The sequence below is a fragment of the Labrus bergylta genome, chromosome 4, assembly GCF_963930695.1.
Source record: "Labrus bergylta chromosome 4, fLabBer1.1, whole genome shotgun sequence".
In the NCBI taxonomy this organism is placed as follows: domain Eukaryota; kingdom Metazoa; phylum Chordata; class Actinopteri; order Labriformes; family Labridae; genus Labrus; species Labrus bergylta.
Genome location: NC_089198.1, coordinates 21,613,579 through 21,637,466, shown reverse-complemented (window position 1 = coordinate 21,637,466; position 23,888 = coordinate 21,613,579). Strand labels below are relative to the sequence as shown.

Below are 23,888 nucleotides of genomic sequence, written 5' to 3'. Positions count from 1 at the left end.
CACAACCCACTCACGTTTTGTGATAAGAAAGAAGAAAAGATTCTTTCAGTTTGTCTTACAAACTTTTCAAGACAGTGCTTTATAAAATAAGAAATTATTCTGCACACCATTCATTAATATTTAGTTTAAAATGTCACTAGTTATCATTAAATGCATTTAGCTGCACTTTTTTTCTTTAACAGCCAGAAGAGGTTTTGTATGATCTACTGACATCTATTGGATTGATTTGACATGCCATATTTTATATAACCCCACTGACACTGATAGGACTGCAGCACCCTCTAGTGGCACTAAGTTTAATCACACACAAACACTTAAAGAGGGGCTTGAATTGTGTTCTTTTCTCAAGGCCATCCTGATGTGTTAAAGGATGGCAGAGAATTCCCCACAAAGAAAAAATGACTAAATCTGAAACAATAAACCATTATTTCATAAGATTTTAAAGAGAAAAGGGCATTTTTGGAAAATAATAATAATAAAAATAATTTTCAAGTAAGAAGGCAAAAGATTTCTCATTCCAGGCTCTCACATGTGAAGATGTGGTGCAGCTTTTTACATCAGCATTATAATCCATAATGAAAATAAGCATTGGTTGCATTCATGGATACGACACTGGAGGAGTTCTTGATTGTTTAGTGTGGAAATGTTCAATAAAGGTAAACACTGCTTTCACAAACATTTATGTTTTGTTGTTTCCCCAGCAAACTGCTATAAAAGAGTATGTTAGTCTCCCCCTTTGAAAAAAATAAGACTTACGGGACCCTATAAACGACTGAAATCCTGCAAGATCACACTGAACTATACAAATGTTCTTATATAACCAATCTATCTAATGGGACATTTGGATTCATCTAACTTCATGATGACACAAAATGAAATGTAACAAGAACATTGTGTCATGGCACACATAAATAATGAGCAACATCATGTTCTAGTGAAGGAGCATTTTTTTTTATTCATGTCTTCTGAAGGATTCACATTTTGGTTACTTTCAAAATAAACAAATTATAATCTTCACAAAAATATTTGATCGTTATATTTTCTAGATTTCTTTTGAATAAGTGCTACACCAAATCAAAATACACAGATATCAACTACACTTCACAACAGGATGTTTTGCATTTCCATGATTCTGAACATGCAAATAAAATAACTCAGCTTTCTCTCTCTTTGGCATGAGAGAGCTTCAACATGGAATCTGGTCCCTTTGAGGAGCTGAGTCACACATAACACAAGTATGTACTATATAATGATCTGGTCACTGGGCGGTGTATGCAGGTGTTCACCTTCAACGCAAGTCCATAATAGTTTCTGAGATTGAACATTTAAACCATCTGCATGCATTTGTTACATAAAAAAAAACAGAAACTTGGTCATGTTTTCCTGACAAATGGAGTAGAAATCCAGAGCCAAACAAATGCTTTCTGAAGAAAAATGCAGTTGTGCACTTTAATTATAGCCCTCATTAGTTTGATCCTGATATCTCAGTCTAAGGCATTTTTCCTTCCAAAGGAAATCTGGGTTTGATTATGTCCGTTGACCAGTCAAGTTCATGACTGATAGAGTGACATCACAGTGATGGGGAACAGGTAGTTTTATGCAATCTGAATATCTAAACTCTGTCGCATTTCTTGGCTTTTCCATATTGTGTATACTATGTCTAGTGTAGATTCATCTCGGCTGAACATAAAGTTTGTCATAAAACACTTTAACGAGAATTCAGAAGTTAAAATTTGTAAAACATTCTCTCTCATACGTAAATTGAAATTCTTGATGATAGTGAAGCAGTGAAGTAAGTCCCTATAGTCTATCTGGACCTACACTGCATTACAGTTTGTATGAATTTCTGATAATATCCAGATGAACATGACCCCAAAACTTAGCCTGACATTCATTGGGAACCTCTGAAACCCTTCTGTCCATTCTCAGTTTCCAATGGGCTTCATTTAGAAGCTCGGACCAAAGTGAATCAGGACACTACGGAGAAACAGCATCAAAATATTCATGGCACCAAGCTGCTAGGCTAGGAAGCTAGTTCCAACATCCAGTTAATATGGCTTTTTATCAACCAGAAACAGCTTTTAAGCATTAGTAACTCCAACCATTTGTACATTTAATAAACTACAATCAAGTTTCTTTAGTTTTGATGTGGTAGCAAATCCAGTCTTTTTTCACATTGTAGTAGCCATCACCACATGCAACCAGTGCTAATTCTAGAGTCTGTTGGGGCCCAAAGCAAAAACGTACAGGGGGCCCTCCAACCAGCGTTCATCACCTGTATGTTATAAATAATAGTAACTATTATGAGCATTTGGAGGGGGCACTTTTCTGTCCCTTTTGGTGTGTCAGAAACTTAAGTAATGATTGTCATCCTCTTTTTTGAACTCCCAGATGGATAACTCATTTAAATTTTCTTCTGTGACTTTGACTAACTTAGGTTTTCACAGGGCTAATGCATGCAATGCTAAGCAGAGCAATGAGATTGACTGCTGTCATATGGGGCCCTCTTGGGGAGGTTTCGTAATGTCATTGAAAAATGTGCACATTTTAAGCCACTGCTGGGTTCTGAAGTTTGACAGACCTCGGGGGCCCCTTACTGGCCTGGGGCCCCAAGCAGTTTCCTGCCTTGCCTGTTGGAAAGCAGCGCCCCTGCATGCAACTGCCAAAGCAACAAAATCATGAGCTGGCAGATTTGTTTGGTGCCAAAGTAAAATAAAAAAACGTGGTTTGAGTTGGGACAAACTTTTAAAATACCTTGTCAAGAATTTGGTAAGAAACTTCATAAAGAAACTGTGTTAAATGTTTGTGTGATGACAAAATGTGTTAAAATACAGAAATAACGCTCCCTCAAACATTGTACACAGTAACATTTATGGTAACACTGCACTTTGAACAAGACTGTTCATTTTCAATCTAATAGCTGTCTAGTCTACTAATACTTGTGTAATCACTGGTGCAAAAAACTGTAAATGCCAAAAAGGTAATCTCAGGTGAAGAAAATTTGCTTTGGGACCCCTGTGACCTGTGATATTTAAGCCCCCAAAACAAGTTCAGCACGGTGCATGTCACACAAAATCCAAATATCACTAAAAACATAACTGTACCGCTCAACTCAGGTTTTCACTGTTGACCTTTTACATCCATCTTTGAGTTCTAGGAACAAATCAACAATAATTAGTTTCGGACGAGCCCTCTTGAGATCACTGCTGACAGTTGAGGTTTCCACAAACTGGAGAGACAGTGAAATATAAACGTTTCTGTACACGAGTTCTGTCCGTAATGCCCTAAGTTAAAAACAAAGACTCGGAGGAGAACAGCACGAGAGAGGTAGGAATTTGAATTCCAAAACCTATGATCCACAAATACTTGGATGTTTCATAAACATTGCATGCTAATAACCAGTTGGCTGCACGACAGGGAAATAAAAGCAGACATTTTCACAACCGGATATATGGCACTACAAAAACTAGAGGACACAATCAAACTTAGCAAGCTCTCGATCCAGAAGAATATGCACACTGTTAGTGCTCGGGCCTTGGAAGAGTCTGTGTAATGCTAAGTGACCACTTCTTCGCGTGGCAGGTTAAGCCTCACCTCCCCTCCTCCTGCTGCCAGCGAGGTCGAGTAAACTGCAGTAGCAGAAACAGAAGAAGAAGGGCCGTTGGTCTCCATGGTGAACAGCTTGCAGGGTCCTGGTAGGGCCTCATCTGGAGCCTCTTTTTCTGGACTAGACGCCTGCGAGGATCCAGGGGAAGAGGTGGGGCTGAGCTGCACAGCTGTGGTGTCCTGCAGCGTGTGCTCGCTGGTTTCTATTTCAAATGCCGCCCCTCCTGCCAGTCCACCTCTTCCCATCAGCCCTGTGCCCCGGCCTCCCACCTTAGACCTCCGTGAGTTGTGGGGTGGGGGGAGGCGACTGCAAACACAACATGCTCCAAAAAAGGAGAAGGCCACCAGCAGCAGGATGGGTCCAATGATAATAGGGGGGTTGGCAGAAGGCACAAGGGTGCTGAAGGCGAACGCCCCCACCAGGGTGATGTTGAGTCCGGCCAGCATGATGCAGAGGCCACAGGCACAGCAGAGGGCTGGAGAGGGCAGGCCATGAGGGCGGGTCTTTCCTCTGGTCTTCTTCTGGGGCTCCTTTTTAGGTACAGGGGTGCTTCTATCAGTGATGACCATGTCTTCGCCCTCCAGAGACTATCTCTCTCTCTTTCACAATGCGATCAAATCTCCCCGTGACTCAGTCAAACTCTTCCCCATGTCAACGATTAAATAAATTCACAAACAGGAAACATCTGAAAATGAGAATAAATGGCAGCCGTGAGAGTTTTTGACATACACACATTAACAGCACACATTACTCTGCTCTTGCTCGGCAGTGCACTTGTATCACTGGACATCTAGCATTGTAGGTAAAGTGAAGTGTCCCGCCTGAGAGGGCCTGTGTAATCCATCATTGAGCTGTGGACATTCATCACTATGTACGGCTACTTCTGTAGATTACAAATATGAGGAGAGGGCGTGTAAAGGTTGTAGAATACACACTGGGTGTATCTGTATGTTGTATGTAGAGCGTATGTGAGCGGTGTGTTAAAGTTGGGTTCTGGCTCTTACTATACAACTGTTGCATATGAGTAAAGCAATAACGGTGTCCCTCAAACATTAAAGAGTGGTCCAACAATGAAATACAATGTATAAATCAAATCTAATATTGCTGTTTCTGCTCAAACTTGACAGAAAACAACACATCAACAGTTGTGTGGCATTGTAGTTCTTAGGACACTTATAATAATCTAATTATTCTTTAGTGACAGGATACCTGAGTATCAATTTTAATAAGATTTATGCAACCTTTGACTCATGCTTGAGCTTTAAAAAAAAGCTCTGGGGGTCAATTAATAATTAAAGATTGTTGTTTATGTAACTATTTATTTTTTGTTTCTGTTACCAAAGATTTGTGCAAAGGCAAAGAAGCTGCTTCATTCTACCACCGAGGCCACTGATGGAGAAGCTTTTCAGTGCTGAGTTACAACAAAACCAGCTCATTTATTCCAGAATGCACAGTGCAGATGCAGACAGGAGATATGTGAAAATGACAATTTCTGTAAGAAATGTTTAAATCAGCAGCTGAATCACCCTGTATAAAGTAGAAACAGTGTGCTGAAGTGTGAACTATACGCTTTGCTAAGATCACATTCACACGCTTACTGCTCCAATTTGTTGCATTCCAGTAAAATTAACCCGCAGAAAAAAGGGTCTTACCCTGTATGTCGATACCCAGGAGATCTTCCCATTGTTTCATCTGTAGATATTTTCAGAGATTGACAGTCTAATGACGGCGTTTGAATGTACTGACAGGGTGAGAGGACGAGTGAACGCCAAACGAGCGGTTTTCCTCCTGCTTTCGTATCTTCACGGTACCGGGGGCACAAGTCATGCCAGCCATTCAATGAGAGGCAACACAAAGCAAGGCGGCGCGACCTGCCGAGGAAAAGCGAATCCGAGGAAGAGAGGAGAGACCACTTAGGGGTGGCATTTCATCGGACATGCAAACGCAATCATCGCGAGCTGCTCCAGTCCTGATGTGGACTGAGACGCACGCAGCACCTGAGAGGTCATCCCGCAACAAAAATGGAGGGAAAACGTCAATGTGCGCAAGACATCTTTCCGGCACTTGCTGTAAAGCATTCAATGTTTCATATCGAAATATTCTATTTCATGTGAAGCAGACCGTCTGCCCTCTGTAAACCTCAGGATTCGACTCAGTGTGCAACCACAGGTGCAACCTAATGTGCGTATGTGTTTGTGTGTGTGTGTGTGTGTGTGTGTGTGTGTGTGTGTGTGTGTGTGTGTGTGTGTGTGTTGCGAATCGCCTGTAGATCTTTATTCACTTGTTGCTGTTTTTGTTGAAGAACAACCAAATTAAAATTTTCCATTACAAACTGATAAGAAATAATGTTACATATCTAAATCCAATCACACAATAACCTAAATCGAGTTAATGTAGGGCCAAACGTATGGGATAGCATTGACACAGGAACATAAGACTGAATCCCTTATCTCGAATCCACGTACATACAATTTTAGCGTCTTTTGAGTTAGCTGCTGATTTTATTGCATCACCTTTTAATTATATTTTTTTCTGGTCCGCAACAAAATTCCTCGTTTGGAAATCTGACTTTTTTCTCCCCCTGGTAAAAGGAGGAGACCCTAGACTTTTAAACAACTATAGGCCAATTTCAAAACTTTCTGTCTTGGCTAAGACTCTGGAATGTCTTGTGAGTGACGACTTAAAGAGTTTTTATGAACAAATAATATCTTATCGGACTTATATTCTTAAACCCAGTATAACCATAGCAGCTTTAAAAGTAGGATAATAAGGAACACTGCTGCTCTTCTTATCTACTTGTCAGTAACCTTCTGTAGTGTTGACTATGCCATTTCGAAAGATAGACTGCACACTATTGGACTGTCTGAACAATTAGTATGATGGTTTGTAAATTATTTATCAAACAGATCACAATGTGTGCAGGCTAAAGGCATTACTGCTTAAAGTAAGGATGTGCCACAAGGCTCAGTCTTGGGGCCATTTTTACTCACACTTTATATTAACATTATCAGTCAAATTGTTACCAATTCAAATTTGCATTTATATGTGGATGATACTGTCATTTATTGCTCCACTCCTACACAGCATCCGGATCTCTGTCAGGACACTCTTCAGGACTTAAAATTGATTTTGAATCCAGATAAAACTAAACTCATGATGTTTTCAAACTCAAAGTAAAAGCTATATTTAATTTGCTTCCCTAATACTTGTCATTCATGTGAAAAGTGCTGGAAGCCAGTCTTCGCTCGGCAACCCAGTCACAAAACGTATTTTTGTGACTGGGTTGCAGTACCCCAAGTGATCTGTGTTTGGGGGAGCTGGTCTCTTTAAATCTTTTTCAAAGTAGATTGAAGGTGTTGGAGGAAGATGAGTCAGGTTGTAGATGCTTTGAATAATGAATTTTCTAGTCTGTGACTCAAGATATGCTGATCTGTGTCTGTAATTGCTCTGTGTTTTATGTCTGTAACTTGTTGTAATTTTGCTGATGCCTGTCTTGACCAACACAATCTTGTAAATGAGATTCTTAATCTCAATTAGGTTTTCCTGGATAAATACATTACGTATATATAAATAAGTAAATGTGTTTGTTTACAGCTGTTTCTTTGTTAATGACTTCCTGCTTACATTGAGATGTATTAGCAATTTAAATTGACAATGACTTTTGCTATTGTGGTAGATGTGTACTTTTGAATGATTGAGAAGGGAAATTGTGAATTGGGGCTTGACAATCAAACTGCTGGTTGCCATCAAGGTGCTGCAGACTCCTGTTGGCAGCATTATTCTACCTCTCAGCACACCACACTTTTTGTCAGAGCCCAGCATTATTTCCATGCAATAGCTATTCTGCCTGTGTTGTCCTGAATATCAATGTATTATGTTTCACTGTGGGGTGCAGTTCAATGCAGGTCATGGATGTGGCTATTTTTCGGTATGTGTCCGTCTAGCTGTACTCATGCATTCCAACTTGTTTTGCAAATGAAAAACACAGGCAGGGGAACCTGAGCTGAACCAAGTATGATTCCCTTCATCACATAATGGCCGTAATGATTTCCTAATTGCCGACTGAGAACATTGTGCAGAAATGAGATGAGCTGCACATAAGCGGCACTACTGGCTTAATTTGCTTCACTTGGTGCTTGGAAATAAGGACATTCTTCATCTACAGTCACAATGTAATGTTCAGAGATATTTATTGAAACACATGAGAACAATATTATGAAGAAAATTGGAAGAATATCAGTCAGGTCATGTGATGACATCATGGCAGGTCTTGATCAGAAAGTGTCTGCTTTAGTTTCCGTCTTGATAAGACATCAGGCATGTCTGAAGAAGTCCTGCAACACAACACAGCATGACTCACACATCCAATTCATTTTGTATTGTGTCTATCTGATAAAAAAAAACAATTATTTGTCTTCAGGCTTCTGTTTACCATGTGTTCCCCTGGTTTTTGACACTTTATTTCCCCAAGTCATCGCCAACTGAATAAAAGTTTTAACACACATCACACGTGTGATGCAATTAAATAAACTTAGATGAAAGAAACCAGAAGTCAGACTTTGGCTTTTAAATTAGCATTTTCTTCAAAAGATAGAAATCATAGGTTTGTTAAAATGCTCTTATTGTGAGTTTTTGTTCTTTTTTAAGAAATATTTAAATATTCTTGGTGTCATAAAGAGTAGAAAGTGTTTTCAATGATCAATCCCCAAATGTTAGTCCTGCAGTAACTTCCTCAAACCCCAAAATAACGCAGTGTGATGTCATCTAATTTTTGGTAAAATCATTGCACTGTTTGAAACCAAACTCTGCTTCTGTCTGGCAGAGAAGCATTATAACCTTTAGTGATGAAATGAAAGCATTGCTGCACTGAAGATTAGGTCTATAGGAAGTAAAACTGATTGGTCCACTTAATGAAGGAAATCCAGTTTAACACAAAGCTTTATGGACCAGAAAATGTGTTGCTTAACATCTTTGTAGTTAGAGTTAATTAATCTGTGAATCTATAATAGAATCTATGATATATTTAAATAAATTCCTGCATTACTTGTGTCTATCTGACATAGATTTAATTAAAACAAAATAGTATAGAATAGACTTCATTGTTTGTCACTTTTGAAACCTTCCAGAAACTCTTATTAGCACTATAATGTATATCTCCCTGAAATTAGAACTACTTGGTCACTGGCATTATTTAAAGAAAAAAAGATAATTTTCCTATCACACTACATCTAACTGTGCTCCTGGTACACTTAGAGGCATTGCTTAAAACTCTTCAGGGGCAGTGGAAGTTAATGGTTAACATAGTGAACAAACAAATTATTCTTTTCTATCACTGAGAGAAACGGGTGGGGGTGGGGGGTGGGGGGGTGTAGAACCTCAATGGCGGGGAAGGAGCCAGTTTGTAACCAAACACCTGGAAAGGGGCGGGATTCTCTCCTATTCTGAACTTGCCCAGGCTGAGAGGCGTCGGGCAGGTGTCGGGACACTCACATGCCCCCGGTTGAGCGCCGCTTACTGTTGTGGGTGTATTTGCAACTAACAGCAGTTCGGAGTAAACAGCCTTCTTGTAGTCTCTGGGTGAGGTCCTGGAAGGGGTTCCTCCTGAGCAGTCTTTAGCTGAACTGTTGGACTTCAACGTCCACGTGGGCAATGATGGAGCAACAGGCGGGGGCTGATTGGGAGGAATGGCCGGACTCCTTTGCCAGTCATAGATGATGATCGACTATGTTTTCCTCTTAATATTAAGTATTCTAAAATTTAGAGAATAAATAGCACCTCAACTTAGAAAAAAAACTGTGATCTTTATGGTGAGGGGGTGTCCTAATGGGGAAAAACCTATCATCATTCAGCCTCTGACTTTTTGGTTTATTCCAAAGATTTTATAATATTTTTTAAAGATATTATAAAGAGCATAATTCACAGAATAAAATTTTGGTCTCATACCCCTCCTCTGCATTGGTCTCAGCCATCGGGCCACCCTCCACAAAGGTTCCCATTCGGCTCTTAGAACGTTCCAGGTTTAGCTGACTCTGAGTTCCTGCAAAGAAAACAGGAGAACAGATAAACAACTTCAACATTCAAGACAAATGTTTCATTCATCTCTGCATATCTGAGAGCTTTATACTACTATTGGGATTTGCACACATATTATTGTTTGGTCTATCATTTATTCACCTGTATTTACAGGATTATCTGTCTTCAATGCATGCCTGTTTAAGCAGCTGCAGCATCAAAATAAGCATTAAGGTAGAGTGGCTATCAATATTAAAGGTGCAATATGCAACATTTAAACATAATAATATAGCAGATCACATCCTAACTACAGTAAATGCATCAAGTAATGCCTTTCAAAAAAAGGATTGAATTCAAACTCCCTCGGGCTTATTATATATAGTTATTTTAGCAGTTTTGAACCGGTGTCCTTGACCTTTTTATCTGAAATTTTAACCCACATGAAATCAGCCACGTGCAGCCTTGATTTTATTCCCACAACGTTTCTCAAAGAGGTTTTTCACACAGTTGGACCCAGTATTTTATCCATTATTAATAGTTCCTTGGTGGAAGGTGTAGTCCCCTCTGCTTTTAAACATGCTGTGGTCCAACCACTGACCACTGATTTTAACAATTTTAGACCAATCTCAAAACTTCCATTTTTATCAAAAGTTTTAGAAAAGGTGGTTTCAACACAACTTTTATCTTTTATGACTGAAAATAACCTCTTTGAGAAATTCCAAACCCGTTTTAGAGCTTGTCACAGCACAGAGACGACCCTCCTCAAGGTAACCAATGACCTTCTGTGAGCAGCAGATAGAGGGGAGGGCACAATTTTAATTATTTTAGATCTTAGCGCAGCTTTTGATACTGTTGATCACACAATTTTAATTGATCGTCTCAAAAAATGGGTTTAAAGGATACTGCACTTGTTTTTACTCTTATCTTTTAGAAAGAACCTTTGCGGTCACCATCGGTAACTACTCGTCCTCTACCTCTAACATTACCTGTGGTGTACCGCAAGGTTCGGTTTTAGGTCCCATTTTATTCTCCATTTATATGCTGCCTTTTGGCCAAATAATTGAACGCCACAAAGTCTCCTTTCACTGCTACGCAGACAACACACAGATATACCTTCCTTTGAGACCTGAGGGTACTAGGAGCCTAGCTGCTGTCAGAAACTGTCTAAACGATATCAACTGCTGGATGGCACAAAACTTTCTCCAACTGAACAATTCTAAATCTGAAATCATATTATTCAACCCGCCAAACTCCACTCATATTTCAAAGAGCAGCCTCGGTCCCTTATTCGCCAAAGTCCAACCCACCGCCAGAAATCTGGGAATAACATTTGATTGCAATCTCACCTTTGAATCCCATATGAAAACAGTTGTCCGATCATGCTTCTTCCATCTACGCACCATCTCCAAAATTAAAACAATACTAATCCAACCAGACCTTGAAAAGATCATCCACGCCCTCAATTTCTCCCGACTTGACTACTGTAACGCCATCTTTTCCGGAATCACAAATAAGTCACTGTCTCGCCTCCAGCTAGTCCAAAATGGAGCAGCTAGGCTTCTTACTGGTTGTAACAGACGACATCACATCACTCCAATTTTAGCTTCATTACACTGGCTTCCTGTAAGTTTTAGAATTGATTTTAAGATTTTACTCGTTACTTTTAAAGCACGGACAGGGCTGGCTCCAAGCTATATAACAGAGCTACTGACACCATATGAGCCAGCCCGCAGTCTTAGATCCTCAGGTAGGGGCCTCCTGGTCGTTCCAAAGTCGAGACTTAAAACTAAAGGTGACCGGGCCTTTTCCGTCAGGGCCCCTCGACTTTGGAACGACCTCCCTGAGGAGATAAGACTTGCAGATTCTCTCAATTCTTTTAAATCCTTTCTTAAAACGTACTTTTACAGACTTGCTTTTAGTGATGTCGTCTTCTTAATGTCTTTTCTTACTGGTTTTACTATTTTTATCTTCTTTTACTTCTTACTGTCCTTTTATTTATGCTCTTATCTTGTATTCATGCTCTTATCTTAACTCCTCTTATGTTTTGACTTGGTCATTTTTTATCTTACTTAGTCTATTTATGTTTTATACTTTTTATTATTATTATTATTATTATTATTATTATTAATAATATTATTTTTATTTTTTGATAATTTATTCACTTGTTTCTATTTATTTTACTGCTCTTACCTTATTATTGATGTTATCTTTTTATTAGCTTTTAGCTCTTTTAGTTTCTTACATCTTTTTAAATCTTTGGTCCGCTTGGTCTCAGCTCTTGTTGTTGGGTTCTTGTTTTGCCTGGGTTTTTATGATGGTTCTTGTGATGGTCGGGTTATATATGTCTGTTGGGTATCATGCAATATGGGTTCTTTTCTGTTAAATTGCATTTAATTATTTTTAGTATTTTGCATTTGTTATGTTCTTGCTGTTGTTTATGTTCTTCTGTTTGGTTTAGTTTGCTTTGTTCTTGTTTTTGCTGCTTGTCAAAGCACTTTGTAAACCTGTGTTTTTAAAGGTGCTATATAAATAAAGTTATTATTATTATTATTATTACTATTATTATTGTTCTCAGCTTGTGTTCATACGGTATGGGATCACGTTTCCTTCAACTTGTTTATGTTATGTAAAGGCTCAAACAAAATACCTTCACCAATGCAATCAGGAGCAATTTAGGGGTTCAGTGTCTTGTCTAAAGAAGCTTTGACATGTTGACCGCTGGAGCTGCTAACAAACATTGTTATTGAGAAACGGCCCACTCTACCACTTAACAACAATCGGCAAAAAGAGAGCGATATAAGATGGATTTCTTCACATCATACATCTTCCCCATATGAAACGTAATTATCATGGTTGATGCTGTCCACTCATGCGTGGCTGCCTATTGAGAATCCACTCACCCTCTCTTCTTAGTGTCTCTACAGGTTGATCAAGAGGGGGATTGGCAGGTGTGGGGTGCACTCTGAAGTTTCCTGGGAAGGTAAGACATTTTTTATGTCAAAATAATGTCCTCAATTTTGAGCTTCATTGTAGTGTATAGTTTTCAATCAATCAATCTTTATTTCAAGCACCATTTCATCACAGATGTTAAGTCAGGACACTTTACAAAAGAGCAGGTTTAAAAAGAAAAACAGAATGGGACATTTCTGGCAGATTGGGCAATTTAAATCGAGTTCAAAAAGTTTTCTGTAAAATTTTTAAACAAAATGGCAAATCACATAACATGAAGAAATACCACAATATTTCAAGACTGTGAAGTCGACTCCCTGTTCAACTTCACATTTGGCTCAACAAAGTGTTTTTTTCCCGGCAATGGACATCATAATCAGACCCTGAACCTCGCACTGCTTACCAAAAGACGGAAGAATATGGTTGATGTTCAGCCAGGCTTTTATGAACGGGTAAATCGATATGAGTAGTCCTGGAAGCAGAAAGCACAATTCATTAATGATCCATGAATTTAAAAAAGAGTGCTTTATTTTAGTATCCTAAACTACAAGTTCTAACAAACAAAACTATCATGTTTGATCACAATTTTGGGTTCAAACATGATGATAAAAAGTCATATTAAGTTTTGCAATCCAAATTTAAAATGACAAAACTGCAACAAAACCAGGAGTGAAGTATTGAGGAAAGTAGAAAGTAGAAAAAAACGACATTAGAAGAGAATATTCATTTGTTATGTGGTATAAAAACATTTAAATCTAATCACTGTCTTATTGAAACATTTAGCAAATGTGATAATTTCATCTCTAGTGTTTGTAATAAAAACTTTTAAATTAAAAAGCTTGCCTGCAAGCCCCAGCAGAAGGTAGAACCTCTTTGTGCTTGTGTTCATATCAACACCAACAGTGAGAATGTTAGATGAAATAGTCTGCAAATTATTTTTAGTGTACCAGACACTGTGCGACGAATAAAATAATATCTGAACAATGGGGCTCTGGTGGCTCTCTGTGGCACTGCGCTCCAATTCAACAGTTATTGATTTCCCTTACAAGCCCGGAGAGCTGGCATGAAAGTATGGCAGCTCCTTAGGGTGGCAGTGATGCATGTATGTGCTTCAAATGTCATGAAAGTGTAGAAGGAGTGAAAGGAATCTGCAGAGAGCGCTCTGCTCATGCTCATTAGTCATCTTATGTGTTGGAGGAGGCATTGAGGTAAATAAACTAAAAACATCACTATCGCCTTCTTAGTGTTGCCGCAGTGAATGTCTCTGTAAAGCTGCTGTGCACAGTTGTGATTTGCCAATGTCTTAAAGACACAAATTAATAATTGAGAACTGATATAATTATCAGTGAGAGCACATTTCACATTAACAATGCATGCTGATGTTGTCTTCCTTGGATCAGAAACCCTTCCTCGCCGTGTCTCTCTCTCTACAAGGAAACAGTCCAGACAGTTCCAGTTACACCATCAGATCGAATGGTCAACTGGTGTGGTTTTTTTTAAGACCAGTGAGTGGAAAATGTCAAAAGCCACAGATCATTAGATCATTGTTTTGATGAATTCCTCCTTAAACTATTACTCCTAGGTTTGTTCCAGTTCAAGACATTAGCATGATGCAAAGATGACCCTTTTGTTTGTGACATAAGAGTTACTTTCTAAATGTTTGGGAGCAGATACTACCACTGTGTCTGAGAAAATGATAATTAAAAAAATAATAATCTTTTTTCACATGTACTTTTTCCTCTGATTTTAATATACCCAAACGTGTAAAACATTGCTCCAGTTGAAACCCTCTCTTCTACCGCAACCTTAGCTGAGACAAAAGTGACTAACTATGGAAATTAAAAAAATAATCACTGTTTCTTTGTTGTACATTTCATATGATTGGACAATTATACATTTATTTTTTCTTATGGTGATTCTACATTGTAACTTTGAGTTTGGGTTTATTTATTTATCGAGTTATAAAACTCTAGAAAGAGAACTTCAACTTGATGTTTCATTAGTTGTATTGAAGCTCTCGGTCATCAACAACCACTGAAAATCCATCGTACTTAACTTTGCCTCACAAAATATACCAAAAGGTCTAATCCCACCTAAAAGCTCTTATCATTTGATAAGGAGATATGTTGAAGTTTTCTAGCAGGGCTAAGCGTCTGGATAACTAAATACATCATCATGCTTTATCCACAAATATATATTTGCTGAAAGGCTCAGCAAACTACTTCTAACTACTTGGATTTTACACACACAAACCCACTCACCAAGGCCCCCCGCTCCAAGGAAGATCCCTCCTACGGCATCAGCATCACACTCCCTGGACACCCCAATGATGATGCAGCCTGCCACAATGCTGAGCAGGGCAGAGCCCACCCGCAGCCCGTGGTACTCCCCAACACTGACAGGGTTCATTCAGCAGGTGGAGGCCCCCCACCTGTCCTACACACACACACTAACAGCTTACTGCTGCCACTGGTAACTTTTACCATCAGCAGCACAAGCCTGGGCCTTCCCTTTTCTTTCACTCTCCCTGACACAGAAACACTTTCTCTAGCAGAGCATCATTCTCTAGACGTCTCATGCATGTTTAAAGACGCTGCTCTGGTTTCCATCGCTTTTGAAAATTAGAAAGCTCGGGGCACTGACTCTTATATGACAGCGATACTGGTGCTACAAATCTAAACACAACCCTCTTCCTACCTGCATTGGTCTCAAGTATTAGGTACACAATGAATGCCTGGAGCATTACTTTGAGGGCAAAGGGTCCATGTGGGGATGCTGTCTGCTTCTCTGGGCAAAACAAAAACAGACCATTCCAGACCAGAATCTAAACTTGGAGGTTGTTTTGTTGACAGAGAAGCCAGAACTTCAACATGTTTCCTTAATGTCTGATGAGAAGGTCATTGTATTATTTAAATCAGTAAATATATTTCATATTGAACCTCAAGAATAACTAATTCACCAAATAGCTGTTAATATCAAACATAAAATGTTTATTTAAAGCAGCTGCAAGGAACTTTCATTTTGTGTGGATTTTGATGCCCCCTGTGGACAGAGTATGTAGTCCAACTTGTAATCCAAATTACGAAGCTCTGTAAATAATCCTTAAAAGTCTGTATCTTGTTGAGGTTGGTCATATCGAGTTTTCTGTGTTAAAAGTGGATTTTTGAAATCCTGATCATTCGTATCCAGATTAAACCTTTGAACAACTGGGCCCAGGATTTAAAGCTGACACAGCAGTATGAGTAAAGGGGCAGAGTGGCATAAAGAACATGGGGAAAGAAACTGTTATAGAGACAGAGTCAGAATATGTGCTACCTGAGTGATTTGTCTGTGAGCTTGAAGGGAGTCGGTAATGAAAGGTTCAGAGAGTCCTCTACAGTGGGGGCTCGAGGCCATCCATAACGGCCTGCAGTTGCCATAGGAATACCATATCCATGGCAACAGAGGGGAAAAAAGGTAAGCAGGATAAACACTCGCAAATAGGATAACAAATTAACTTATAGTGGGTAGAGGGAAAACAGTGACACATTTCCTGTTCAGTGGCTAAACTCTATCTAGAACAACATGTCTGCATTAATAATTAATAAATGTTGCTAATATGGTGTATGTGTGTCACTGTGTGTGCATGTGGGCGTGTGAGACATGCTAAGTCCATACTGAGTTATAGTCTTTGGCGCTTGTGACGCTCTAATGAAGCATGTCAGTATTTATTTAAGTATGCGTTCATTAACACACCTAATGGTTGGTTTCTATAATCCACCATAACCTTAAACTATGTGTTTGAGAGGCTGAGTCAGTTATTGCACATGAAGCATGAACCACAATTTAAGTTTATGTAACTTATCTGTCTAACATCTCTGAGGTCTGTGTGACCTGTAAAGGAGTCTTGGAGATGTATTGAAAGCTAGAATATACCCAGAAGAAGTTAATGCTTCTTACTAGGGCTGGGAATCTTTGGGTGTCTCACGATTCGATTCGGTTCCGATTGTTGGGGTCACGATTCGATTCAGAATCGATTTTCGATTCAAAACGATTCTGGATTTTTTAAAATTAGTACATACTTCAGGATGTGCTCCAGTCATCTGTGAGCTAATAAAGGTGGTGTGGTATTGCATGAAAGTGTAAGATTATACAATTTTCATTATTTGAAAAGGTTTTATACTGATTGCAATAATAGAAACACGCAAAGGCAAATGTTAAGACCAAAGGTAACATTTATAATGCTCAACATGCCCAAACATTTTGTATTTCTCAATTCTCACTCAGTTAGTGGTTTTAAAAATAACAATAACTACTAAAATGGTATTGCATAAATTCAAATTGGCAGACTTAGGCTAGCGTACTTCGGCTCCGTTGTCTTAATCATAAATCTAAATCCTTTATTTTCGACCACGCTGTAGGGGCGCAGGTCCTTTGAGATGAAACAGGCGATGGATTTCGTGAGCTCTGAGCTAACCGTGTTTAGCCGTGGTAGCTTGCTCTATGGAAGCTGCGTAGTGCTATGGAGAGACAAAAAAATAGATTTTGGGAAATTATGAATTGATTCATAATCGTGGAGGATAAGAATCTCGATTTTTACATGATTTTTTGTCCCACCTCTACTTCTCAAAACAAACTTTATGACATTCCTTATGCTGCATTATCTTTGTAAAATTAACAATCAAGCATCACTTATCTCCTAATATTTGTGCTCAATGAAACATGCATTAATAAGGTTTTTAAAATGAAACGACATTGTACAAAAATTAAATCTACAAAAATTTTAATTTATCATCCTAGAGCTTAAACACTACAATGTATTATCTTTAGTTGTGTTCAAAGACAAAATAATTACAATTATAAATCAGAAAAACGTAAATTGTTGATATAAACACACACACACAACCGGACAATTTACCCTGACATTGTGCAATAATAATGTTATATTAATGTTATATTATGTTTATCAAACCACTTTGTGCAATAACATGTTACACTTTATGTGCACTGTGTGCATGTCTGTGTTACACTGAATATTACGGACTACACTTTTGTCAAATAGCTGAGCTATTCTTTATTTTTTAAGTCTATTTTTTAGTATCTATTTTTTTGTACATTCTTAATTGTTCTTTTTATATTTAAATTGTACTGTGTTCACTTTTTGTTTGCAATCTTTGCTGCTGTAACACTGTAAATTTCCCCGTTGTGGGATAAATAAAGGATTATCTTCTCTTATCTTCGATGTTGTTTCATTGTTATTTTATGTTTACCTTGTGATTTTATCTTGTATGGACAAAAGTAGTCTATTCCATAATCGCTTTTTTTTTGTTCAAATTTCCTCTATAAATGTTTGCATACATGTTGCTGTCCTAAACGAAATACATAATTGTCGATAAAGAAGACAAAAACGTATGCGTTGGCCGGGAATCGAACCCGGGTCAACTGCTTGGAAGGCAGCTATGCTAACCACTATACCACCAACGCCTTGTGCAATCTCAAAGCGCCTGTGAATATCTAGTCAGAGCGACTACTATCCCATAATACACTCTTACAAGGTTTGTGACTTTTTCATGTCCCCTCCACAAGTTTCGGTCTGAAAACGTAAAAAAAAACTTTACAGCAAGAAGTGATACAGATGACTTCGCCTTCGACAAATCAACCGGCTGTGAAAAATGCCTACTGCTCGGGTTCCTTTCTTCGTACTGAGGTAGCAACAGCCGTCTGATTGGTCAGGGCAGGGCAGCGGGGGCGGGAGTTGATTATCATTCATTTTCGATTGGGTAAAACGTGGAGAGAAAGTCTCATTTGATTGGCCAGAGGTTAAAGAGGGGGGATTTTTTTTATTGGTGAGGACAGTGGTCAGGAAGCAAAAATGTAACATACTGTAAATTTGTTTGATGGGAAGCAATATTCATGATCGAATCCTGCAAAGTAAAGGAAATATTGGAAGCACATTTTACGGAAAATTTGCGTCTCAGAATGAAAAACAATATGAAGCCATTAGAACACAAATTAAACTCGGCGATGCTAAATTATGTCAAACAGGTCGTGATTTAAAGATGCACTCATAAATCAACACGGCTCTATGTGCAATAATGGTGGATTGTAGTGTTAATGCCAATGTTAATAATGTAACTTTTATTTTGTACATGATCAGAATAATCAAAGGAATGTTTTCCCATAAAAAACACAACATAAAATTCCACAATTTCCAATGCAAACTCAATCAATCTTAACTAGATCCACCAAAGGTTCAGCAGAATATAAGAAAAATATTCTTCACTGTATTCTGTAATCTCTGTTTGATTATTCCTCTTTGCTTCTTTGCAGTTTAACTTCAGCCTGGTAGATATATCAGACTTGGTCGCAGAATTCATTTGTCACTGGAAGCAACCCTGAGAATCTGGAAGAGGCCGAGCAATGTTGTGGAAAGCCCACTGATAGATGCCGTCAATAGAGCCCTGCTGAGAAACAAAAAAACAGATCATTTGTTGCCAATTAAGCTAAATCCTGATGTGCTAAATATATGTGATGTCATTGACAATTATGGCACAGCAAAAATCTGAACAAAATTCTCATGCAGACAAAAAGTGTTATCATGTTTTAGGAGTACATTTATGGATAACTTTCTACACTTTCCAAGATGCTATCAATGCTCCCCAGGCCTTCTTTTGTCAAAATATCTTGAAATAACTAAAAGAGTATGAGAGATTCCTGGCTTTGGTTTATATTACACATCCTGACAGCACATTGGAACCATCTTGATCTCTGAGCTGTTAATGGTTGTATTCATATCATGCCTACATAAAACCAAAACTCTACTCACGTCTCCCAGAATGGAGTCCAGTTCATCTTTATGGAGGTTGGGTTCAGAAACACAGGAGCTCTTATCAGGAGTGTATGTGCTTTGATCCACTAGGGAGAGCTATACATGGTCACAGGAGAGATTAAGCAGATTCAACTCAATCATATTAACTTAATGAAGGTGTATTTATTATGTAAACAAAAAGGCTTTTTAAGCACACCTGTGGACTTTCTGCCTCCGTCCCTGCAGAGCCTCCCCAGACCCCGGAGCAGGACAAGCAGATGGATCTTCCTCTGACAAATATAAGCACACTTACTGAGATTGAGTCGGACTGTTCTGTTATATATAATGTTTCAGTCCATCAATATCGACATCAAATACTCAAGACAATTGTTGAGGAAGAACTTCAGACCATTTCAGGTGAGATGGAACCAGAGTTTTTACTAAAAAGGTATTAAAAAGTATTCAATTTAAGTTCTGTCTACCTATTCATATTTTGGTTTGTCTCTGCAACGAGAGACGCAGATAAGGTAGGTATAGCCTTTAGGTAGGTCAAAATAGTACAATTAGTAATGGTAGACAGCGGTGATTCTGGAGTCCTTTGGGGCCCTGGCAAAAATGAACTGGGGGCCCCTCAAACCCGTATTAATCACTATTATTTCTTCCAGTATCTCTTTCATTGACAAACTTTGGTTTTCATGCAACACTTAGTGGGGCCATGACTAAATGATGTAAGATGGGGCCCGCTTAGGGAGGTTTCCTACTGTCATTGCGAAATTTGCACATTTTGAGTCATTGATGTACTGTAGTTAAACGTTTATCAGTCCTCAGGAACGCCTTGCCTGTTGACAAGCAGTTCTTCTGCATAGATCACACTGAAGCTCATGATTAAGATTTGTCAGCTATGTGGAAGAAAATACGAGTCTGCAGCAGATCATACAGAGATAGAAGTATAGAGGAGTGGATGTCTTACTTGAAGAAGTGGCAATGCACATGGAAATGCTGCAAACACTGCAGGCATTGAGTGAGGTCTCCTCCTTCCAGGTGACAAACACCACACACCTCCCTCATATTGATCAGTTCTCCACCTGAGCACTGGATAAACGTTATATATTTATATTAGCACGATGAAGTGACATGAAATTTTGCAAAACAACTAAAAGCAGATCTGTCAGTAAACAGGTAGAGGGAGTCACCGAATCCTCACCTGGAGGTTTCTTCCACCGGATCCATTCATTGAAGCTGTGATAGGGGTGAGAGATGAGGATGACAGCGAGGAGAAGAAGGAGATGTCTACCATAGAGGTACTGGAGTTTGTATTTGTTTGCTGAGGCTGGGCAATGAGTGGCTGTGAGTATAAAGTTTTGTACTGATCAGTCTAACATACGTGAAGACAAAGATATTTGCAGATATTTGCTCAGAAAAAAAGTTTTAATTAGCTTTATGAGTCTTTATGTAAGAGCATCAAATATATAAATACATTATTGATTTTTTTAAGCAAAGCACCTTTTGTAATAATCTTCCTTAAGATACTTACTTGCAGAGGTTGCTGTGTTTTCTCTATTTTCACTCTGTTTCCACAGCACCACTCGCACTGCCAAGGTCCACTGTAAATTTAATTCATGGTTTGGCATTAAATATGTCTTTACAGAGACAGTTACGTCATCCTTAAACACACCGGTGAATTTTATCCAAGTAGTCAAAAATTTGAAAAGTAAACATATCACAGTCTTAAATTGATCCAAAACAAATCCTGCATTCATAGTCCTACTTAAGTAAACGAACAAAAGTATTAGTAGCGATATTTTAGGAAATTAACTTAAAATATCCCAACTCACGTAATATGCAGAGTCACTCTTTTGACAGTGCTGTAATATGACAGAATATTCATTTTGTTTTTATTACTAACAAATACATGTTGGAGAATTTAAATGTTGCAGTTTTTAAATGTGGAGACAATTTAGGATCATTTGAATACCACTTGGCAGATCAGCAGTTCAAGTACTGCATTGCATCATAACAGTACATGTTAACTAAATGCAGTGGAGTTAGAAATAGATTTTTTAAAATCTATAAAGTTACATTAAACTGGCAAACCTAAGCAAAGCACAAGTAAGTTACAATTATATTTAAATTAAACTTGAGTAAATAAACATTAAGTAACATAACGCGTTTTTTTCACCTTGGTATGGATGTGAGTGGAGGGTGGAGGCAGGTCAGGTGAAAAGCTCGAGGACATCCATCACAGCAGATCAGCTCTCCTCCATCCTTACACACTGCACACTCATCATCATTATAGTGAACCTGCTCAGAAAGAGAGCATGTTAGATACTGGTGCTTACATGCAAAAGGACAGACAGACTGGTACTGAGCTGATTCTTTACAGTGACTGAGTTTGTCTCCCCCTTGTGGTGAAATGTGTTCCTAGCAGCTTTATTTATCTCATCTGGCTCCCCTCCAACCTTGATGTGTTTTCTGGAGGATCCTGTTAAATCACAAACACTTTATATGAAGATGGTTTTATGGGTATTTGTGAAAATAAAAAAGACTCATCCAAAGCTATACCATTGGAGCCGAACACCTGTTGGATGAGGGTCTTCTCTCCAACCTCATGGCTGCTTAGTGGATCACCTGAGGAGGAGCTAGATAGAGCAACTGGTCTTTGGACTGAAGCACCTGAGGAAAAACAAAGGTTCATTGTGTCCACAGTATTCAAACATTATCTGTAAATTATTATTTATTTTTATTACTGTTTTTAGATGTTATCTGGGGGGCTGGTGCTTCATTCTTCACTCTGAATAACCTCACTTTACCCCCTGAAAAAACATAAAACATATTATCAGCACTAGCCCTTAGCCCTACAAATGTTGGGTGCTCAAGTTGTGCTAAAACAAAGGGGCTTGCTAACAGAAAAGTACAGGGCTTTTCCAATATGGCGTTCATTGACCTGACGTGTTTTAGCTTGTTTCCTCTTAAAAAAAGGATGCTGTGCTTCAATTTGTTGCATAGCATCCATACCTGCACTCCTGCTGGTTACTCAATATAGAGAGGCTGAGCTGACCAACATTAGCTGTGGCTAATACATTTACTATTGACAAGTACCTCATTAAACCCCAGTTCAAAAATACCCTTTAAGGGGGTTGCAATGGCTACTGTATCTTTTGGAAGATATATTCAGAAGAGGTGTAACATGGGAAATAACCTGCTCCATTGCTTGTCTTGGCATGGTACTGTGGATGCTGACTGTGTGCCTTTGCGCCTCCATCTGTATGGCTCCTCTTCTTTATGTTCGCTGTTTTGTGGCCTCCAGAGGATTTTTTCTCACTACTGAAACCTGCAGCAACCCGTCCTGTCAACACAATGTCAGCAAAGACATAAAAACAGGAAATGTACTCAAAATATAAAAACATGAGTTGAAGTGAGGATCAACTTAATTCTTCATACTGACATATTCTACAAAACTTTGTCAATTTGTAGATTTCTGTACCATGTTGATTGCTCAGTGTGTTTCTCGACATATGATCCACTTGAATAGGAAATCAATTAAACAAGAAATGATGTGGTAGAGGTTTAAGGGTTATATGGTGTACATACGCAACTCCAGTCACACAGTCCACATAACATGTCTGTTTTTTTGTTACAGTTGAACAGACATGCTATAAATAATTGGGCAAAAATGGAACTCTACATACTCTGGTGCACATTTGTTAGCAGTGACTTTAGCTTGGTATAGCTTTCCAGATTGTAGTCTTTGGACAAATTGCTCCAGAAAGCCTTGATGGTGGATCTGCTCTGCTCCAGGACCCAGGACAGGAGCGAGTACATGGCCTTGTGGATCCCCTCTCTGCCCTCCTTCTCCAAAGTTTCCTTTAAAAAACACCAAGAGCTTTTTGAACTCTGCTGTCGAAACAAAACCACATGTTGCTACTATGTTCTAGTTTTAAGTTCAGGATAACATGAAGAAGAGGAACAGTGCAATCACACAAACCTTAAAAATAATGATTCTGATAGCTTGTGCATTTTTGAATCGTTGGATGAAAAAAGTCCTACATTTCAATACAAAAGCTTATCAGGAGTTATGGAAAAGAAAGTAAATATCTGGCATTACCAATGAAACACCAAAGCAAACACTTAGTTCAGAGGCTTCTTCTTACCTTAAGTAGTTGATCAGTGATAATGTTTCTGTCAGCCAAACCAAAGACAAGAGGGAAAGCGTCATCTACTGCCATGGCAATATCGGTTCGTAACTCCCTCAGCAGGGAGCGAAGGTTTGTGTCCCCAAAAGCTTCCACTCTGGACATGATGCTGGGTATGTAAATGAAATCCAGAGTGGACCAGACCAACATTCATACCTGAGGTTTTGAGGACTTAAGAGGTGTGTCCTTGTAAGGGAAGTGAGTGTTGTACAGGTGCATTGCTTCATGTTTGTTCCTTTGTGTGTCATATGACTTGTCACGTCTTTCTCATAGTTTGGTGTTCTTCTTTAATCAACATCACTATGTTTAGCCGTGTCAGTCACTTTCAAACTCTGTATTG

General features: G+C 38.7%; 3 protein-coding genes and 1 non-coding gene across 4 annotated transcripts; all 4 read right to left on the bottom strand.

Annotated features, from left to right (window-relative positions):
• Positions 1–929: 929 nt before the first annotated feature.
• On the bottom strand, positions 930–5,768 carry tmem275a (transmembrane protein 275a). Its single transcript, XM_020643697.3, has 2 exons — positions 5,260–5,768; positions 930–4,292 (listed from the first exon to the last, which is right to left on the bottom strand). Exon 2 carries the CDS (start codon positions 4,174–4,176, stop codon positions 3,556–3,558), a length of 621 nt encoding a protein of 206 aa, XP_020499353.1. The 5' UTR covers positions 4,177–4,292; positions 5,260–5,768; the 3' UTR covers positions 930–3,555.
• Positions 5,769–6,045: 277 nt separating this feature from the next.
• kncn (kinocilin) lies at positions 6,046–15,442 on the bottom strand. The gene is made up of 5 exons (XM_065953326.1): positions 14,830–15,442; positions 12,972–13,040; positions 12,520–12,591; positions 9,551–9,644; positions 6,046–7,941 (listed from the first exon to the last, which is right to left on the bottom strand). The coding sequence occupies exons 1-5, from the start codon at positions 14,975–14,977 to the stop codon at positions 7,866–7,868; spliced, it is 459 nt and encodes a 152-aa protein (XP_065809398.1). The 5' UTR covers positions 14,978–15,442; the 3' UTR covers positions 6,046–7,865.
• A 2,517-nt stretch (positions 15,443–17,959) lies between these two features.
• On the bottom strand, positions 17,960–18,031 carry trnag-ucc (transfer RNA glycine (anticodon UCC)). The gene has a single exon. It is a non-coding gene; the product is annotated as a tRNA-Gly (tRNA).
• A 359-nt stretch (positions 18,032–18,390) lies between these two features.
• On the bottom strand, positions 18,391–23,653 carry aire (autoimmune regulator). Its single transcript, XM_065954433.1, has 12 exons — positions 23,507–23,653; positions 23,045–23,276; positions 22,555–22,701; positions 21,918–22,028; positions 21,535–21,757; positions 21,191–21,220; positions 20,890–20,959; positions 20,560–20,700; positions 20,326–20,447; positions 19,573–19,645; positions 19,374–19,472; positions 18,391–19,011 (listed from the first exon to the last, which is right to left on the bottom strand). Exons 1-12 carry the CDS (start codon positions 23,651–23,653, stop codon positions 18,928–18,930), a joined length of 1,479 nt encoding a protein of 492 aa, XP_065810505.1. The 3' UTR covers positions 18,391–18,927.
• Positions 23,654–23,888: the final 235 nt, after the last annotated feature.

What these genes read in the sequence shown, in the direction of transcription:
- tmem275a (XM_020643697.3), bottom strand. Translation starts at nt 4,176, where the DNA reads ATGGTCATCACTGATAGAAGCACCCCTGTACCTAAAAAGGAGCCCCAG.
- aire (XM_065954433.1), bottom strand. Translation starts at nt 23,653, where the DNA reads ATGTCCAGAGTGGAAGCTTTTGGGGACACAAACCTTCGCTCCCTGCTG. An exon ending in TCACTGATCAACTACTTAAG is followed by an intron (nt 23,277 to 23,506) that starts GTAAGAAGAAGC and finishes AGAACATAGTAG; the next exon opens with CAACATGTGGTTTTGTTTCG. An exon ending in GTGCATTGCCACTTCTTCAA is followed by an intron (nt 19,646 to 20,325) that starts GTAAGACATCCA and finishes TATATTTGTCAG; the next exon opens with AGGAAGATCCATCTGCTTGT.
- kncn (XM_065953326.1), bottom strand. Translation starts at nt 14,977, where the DNA reads ATGAACCCTGTCAGTGTTGGGGAGTACCACGGGCTGCGGGTGGGCTCT. An exon ending in CCATATTCTTCCGTCTTTTG is followed by an intron (nt 12,592 to 12,971) that starts GTAAGCAGTGCG and finishes TTACCTTCCCAG; the next exon opens with GAAACTTCAGAGTGCACCCC. An exon ending in AGAGACACTAAGAAGAGAGG is followed by an intron (nt 9,645 to 12,519) that starts GTGAGTGGATTC and finishes TTTTCTTTGCAG; the next exon opens with GAACTCAGAGTCAGCTAAAC.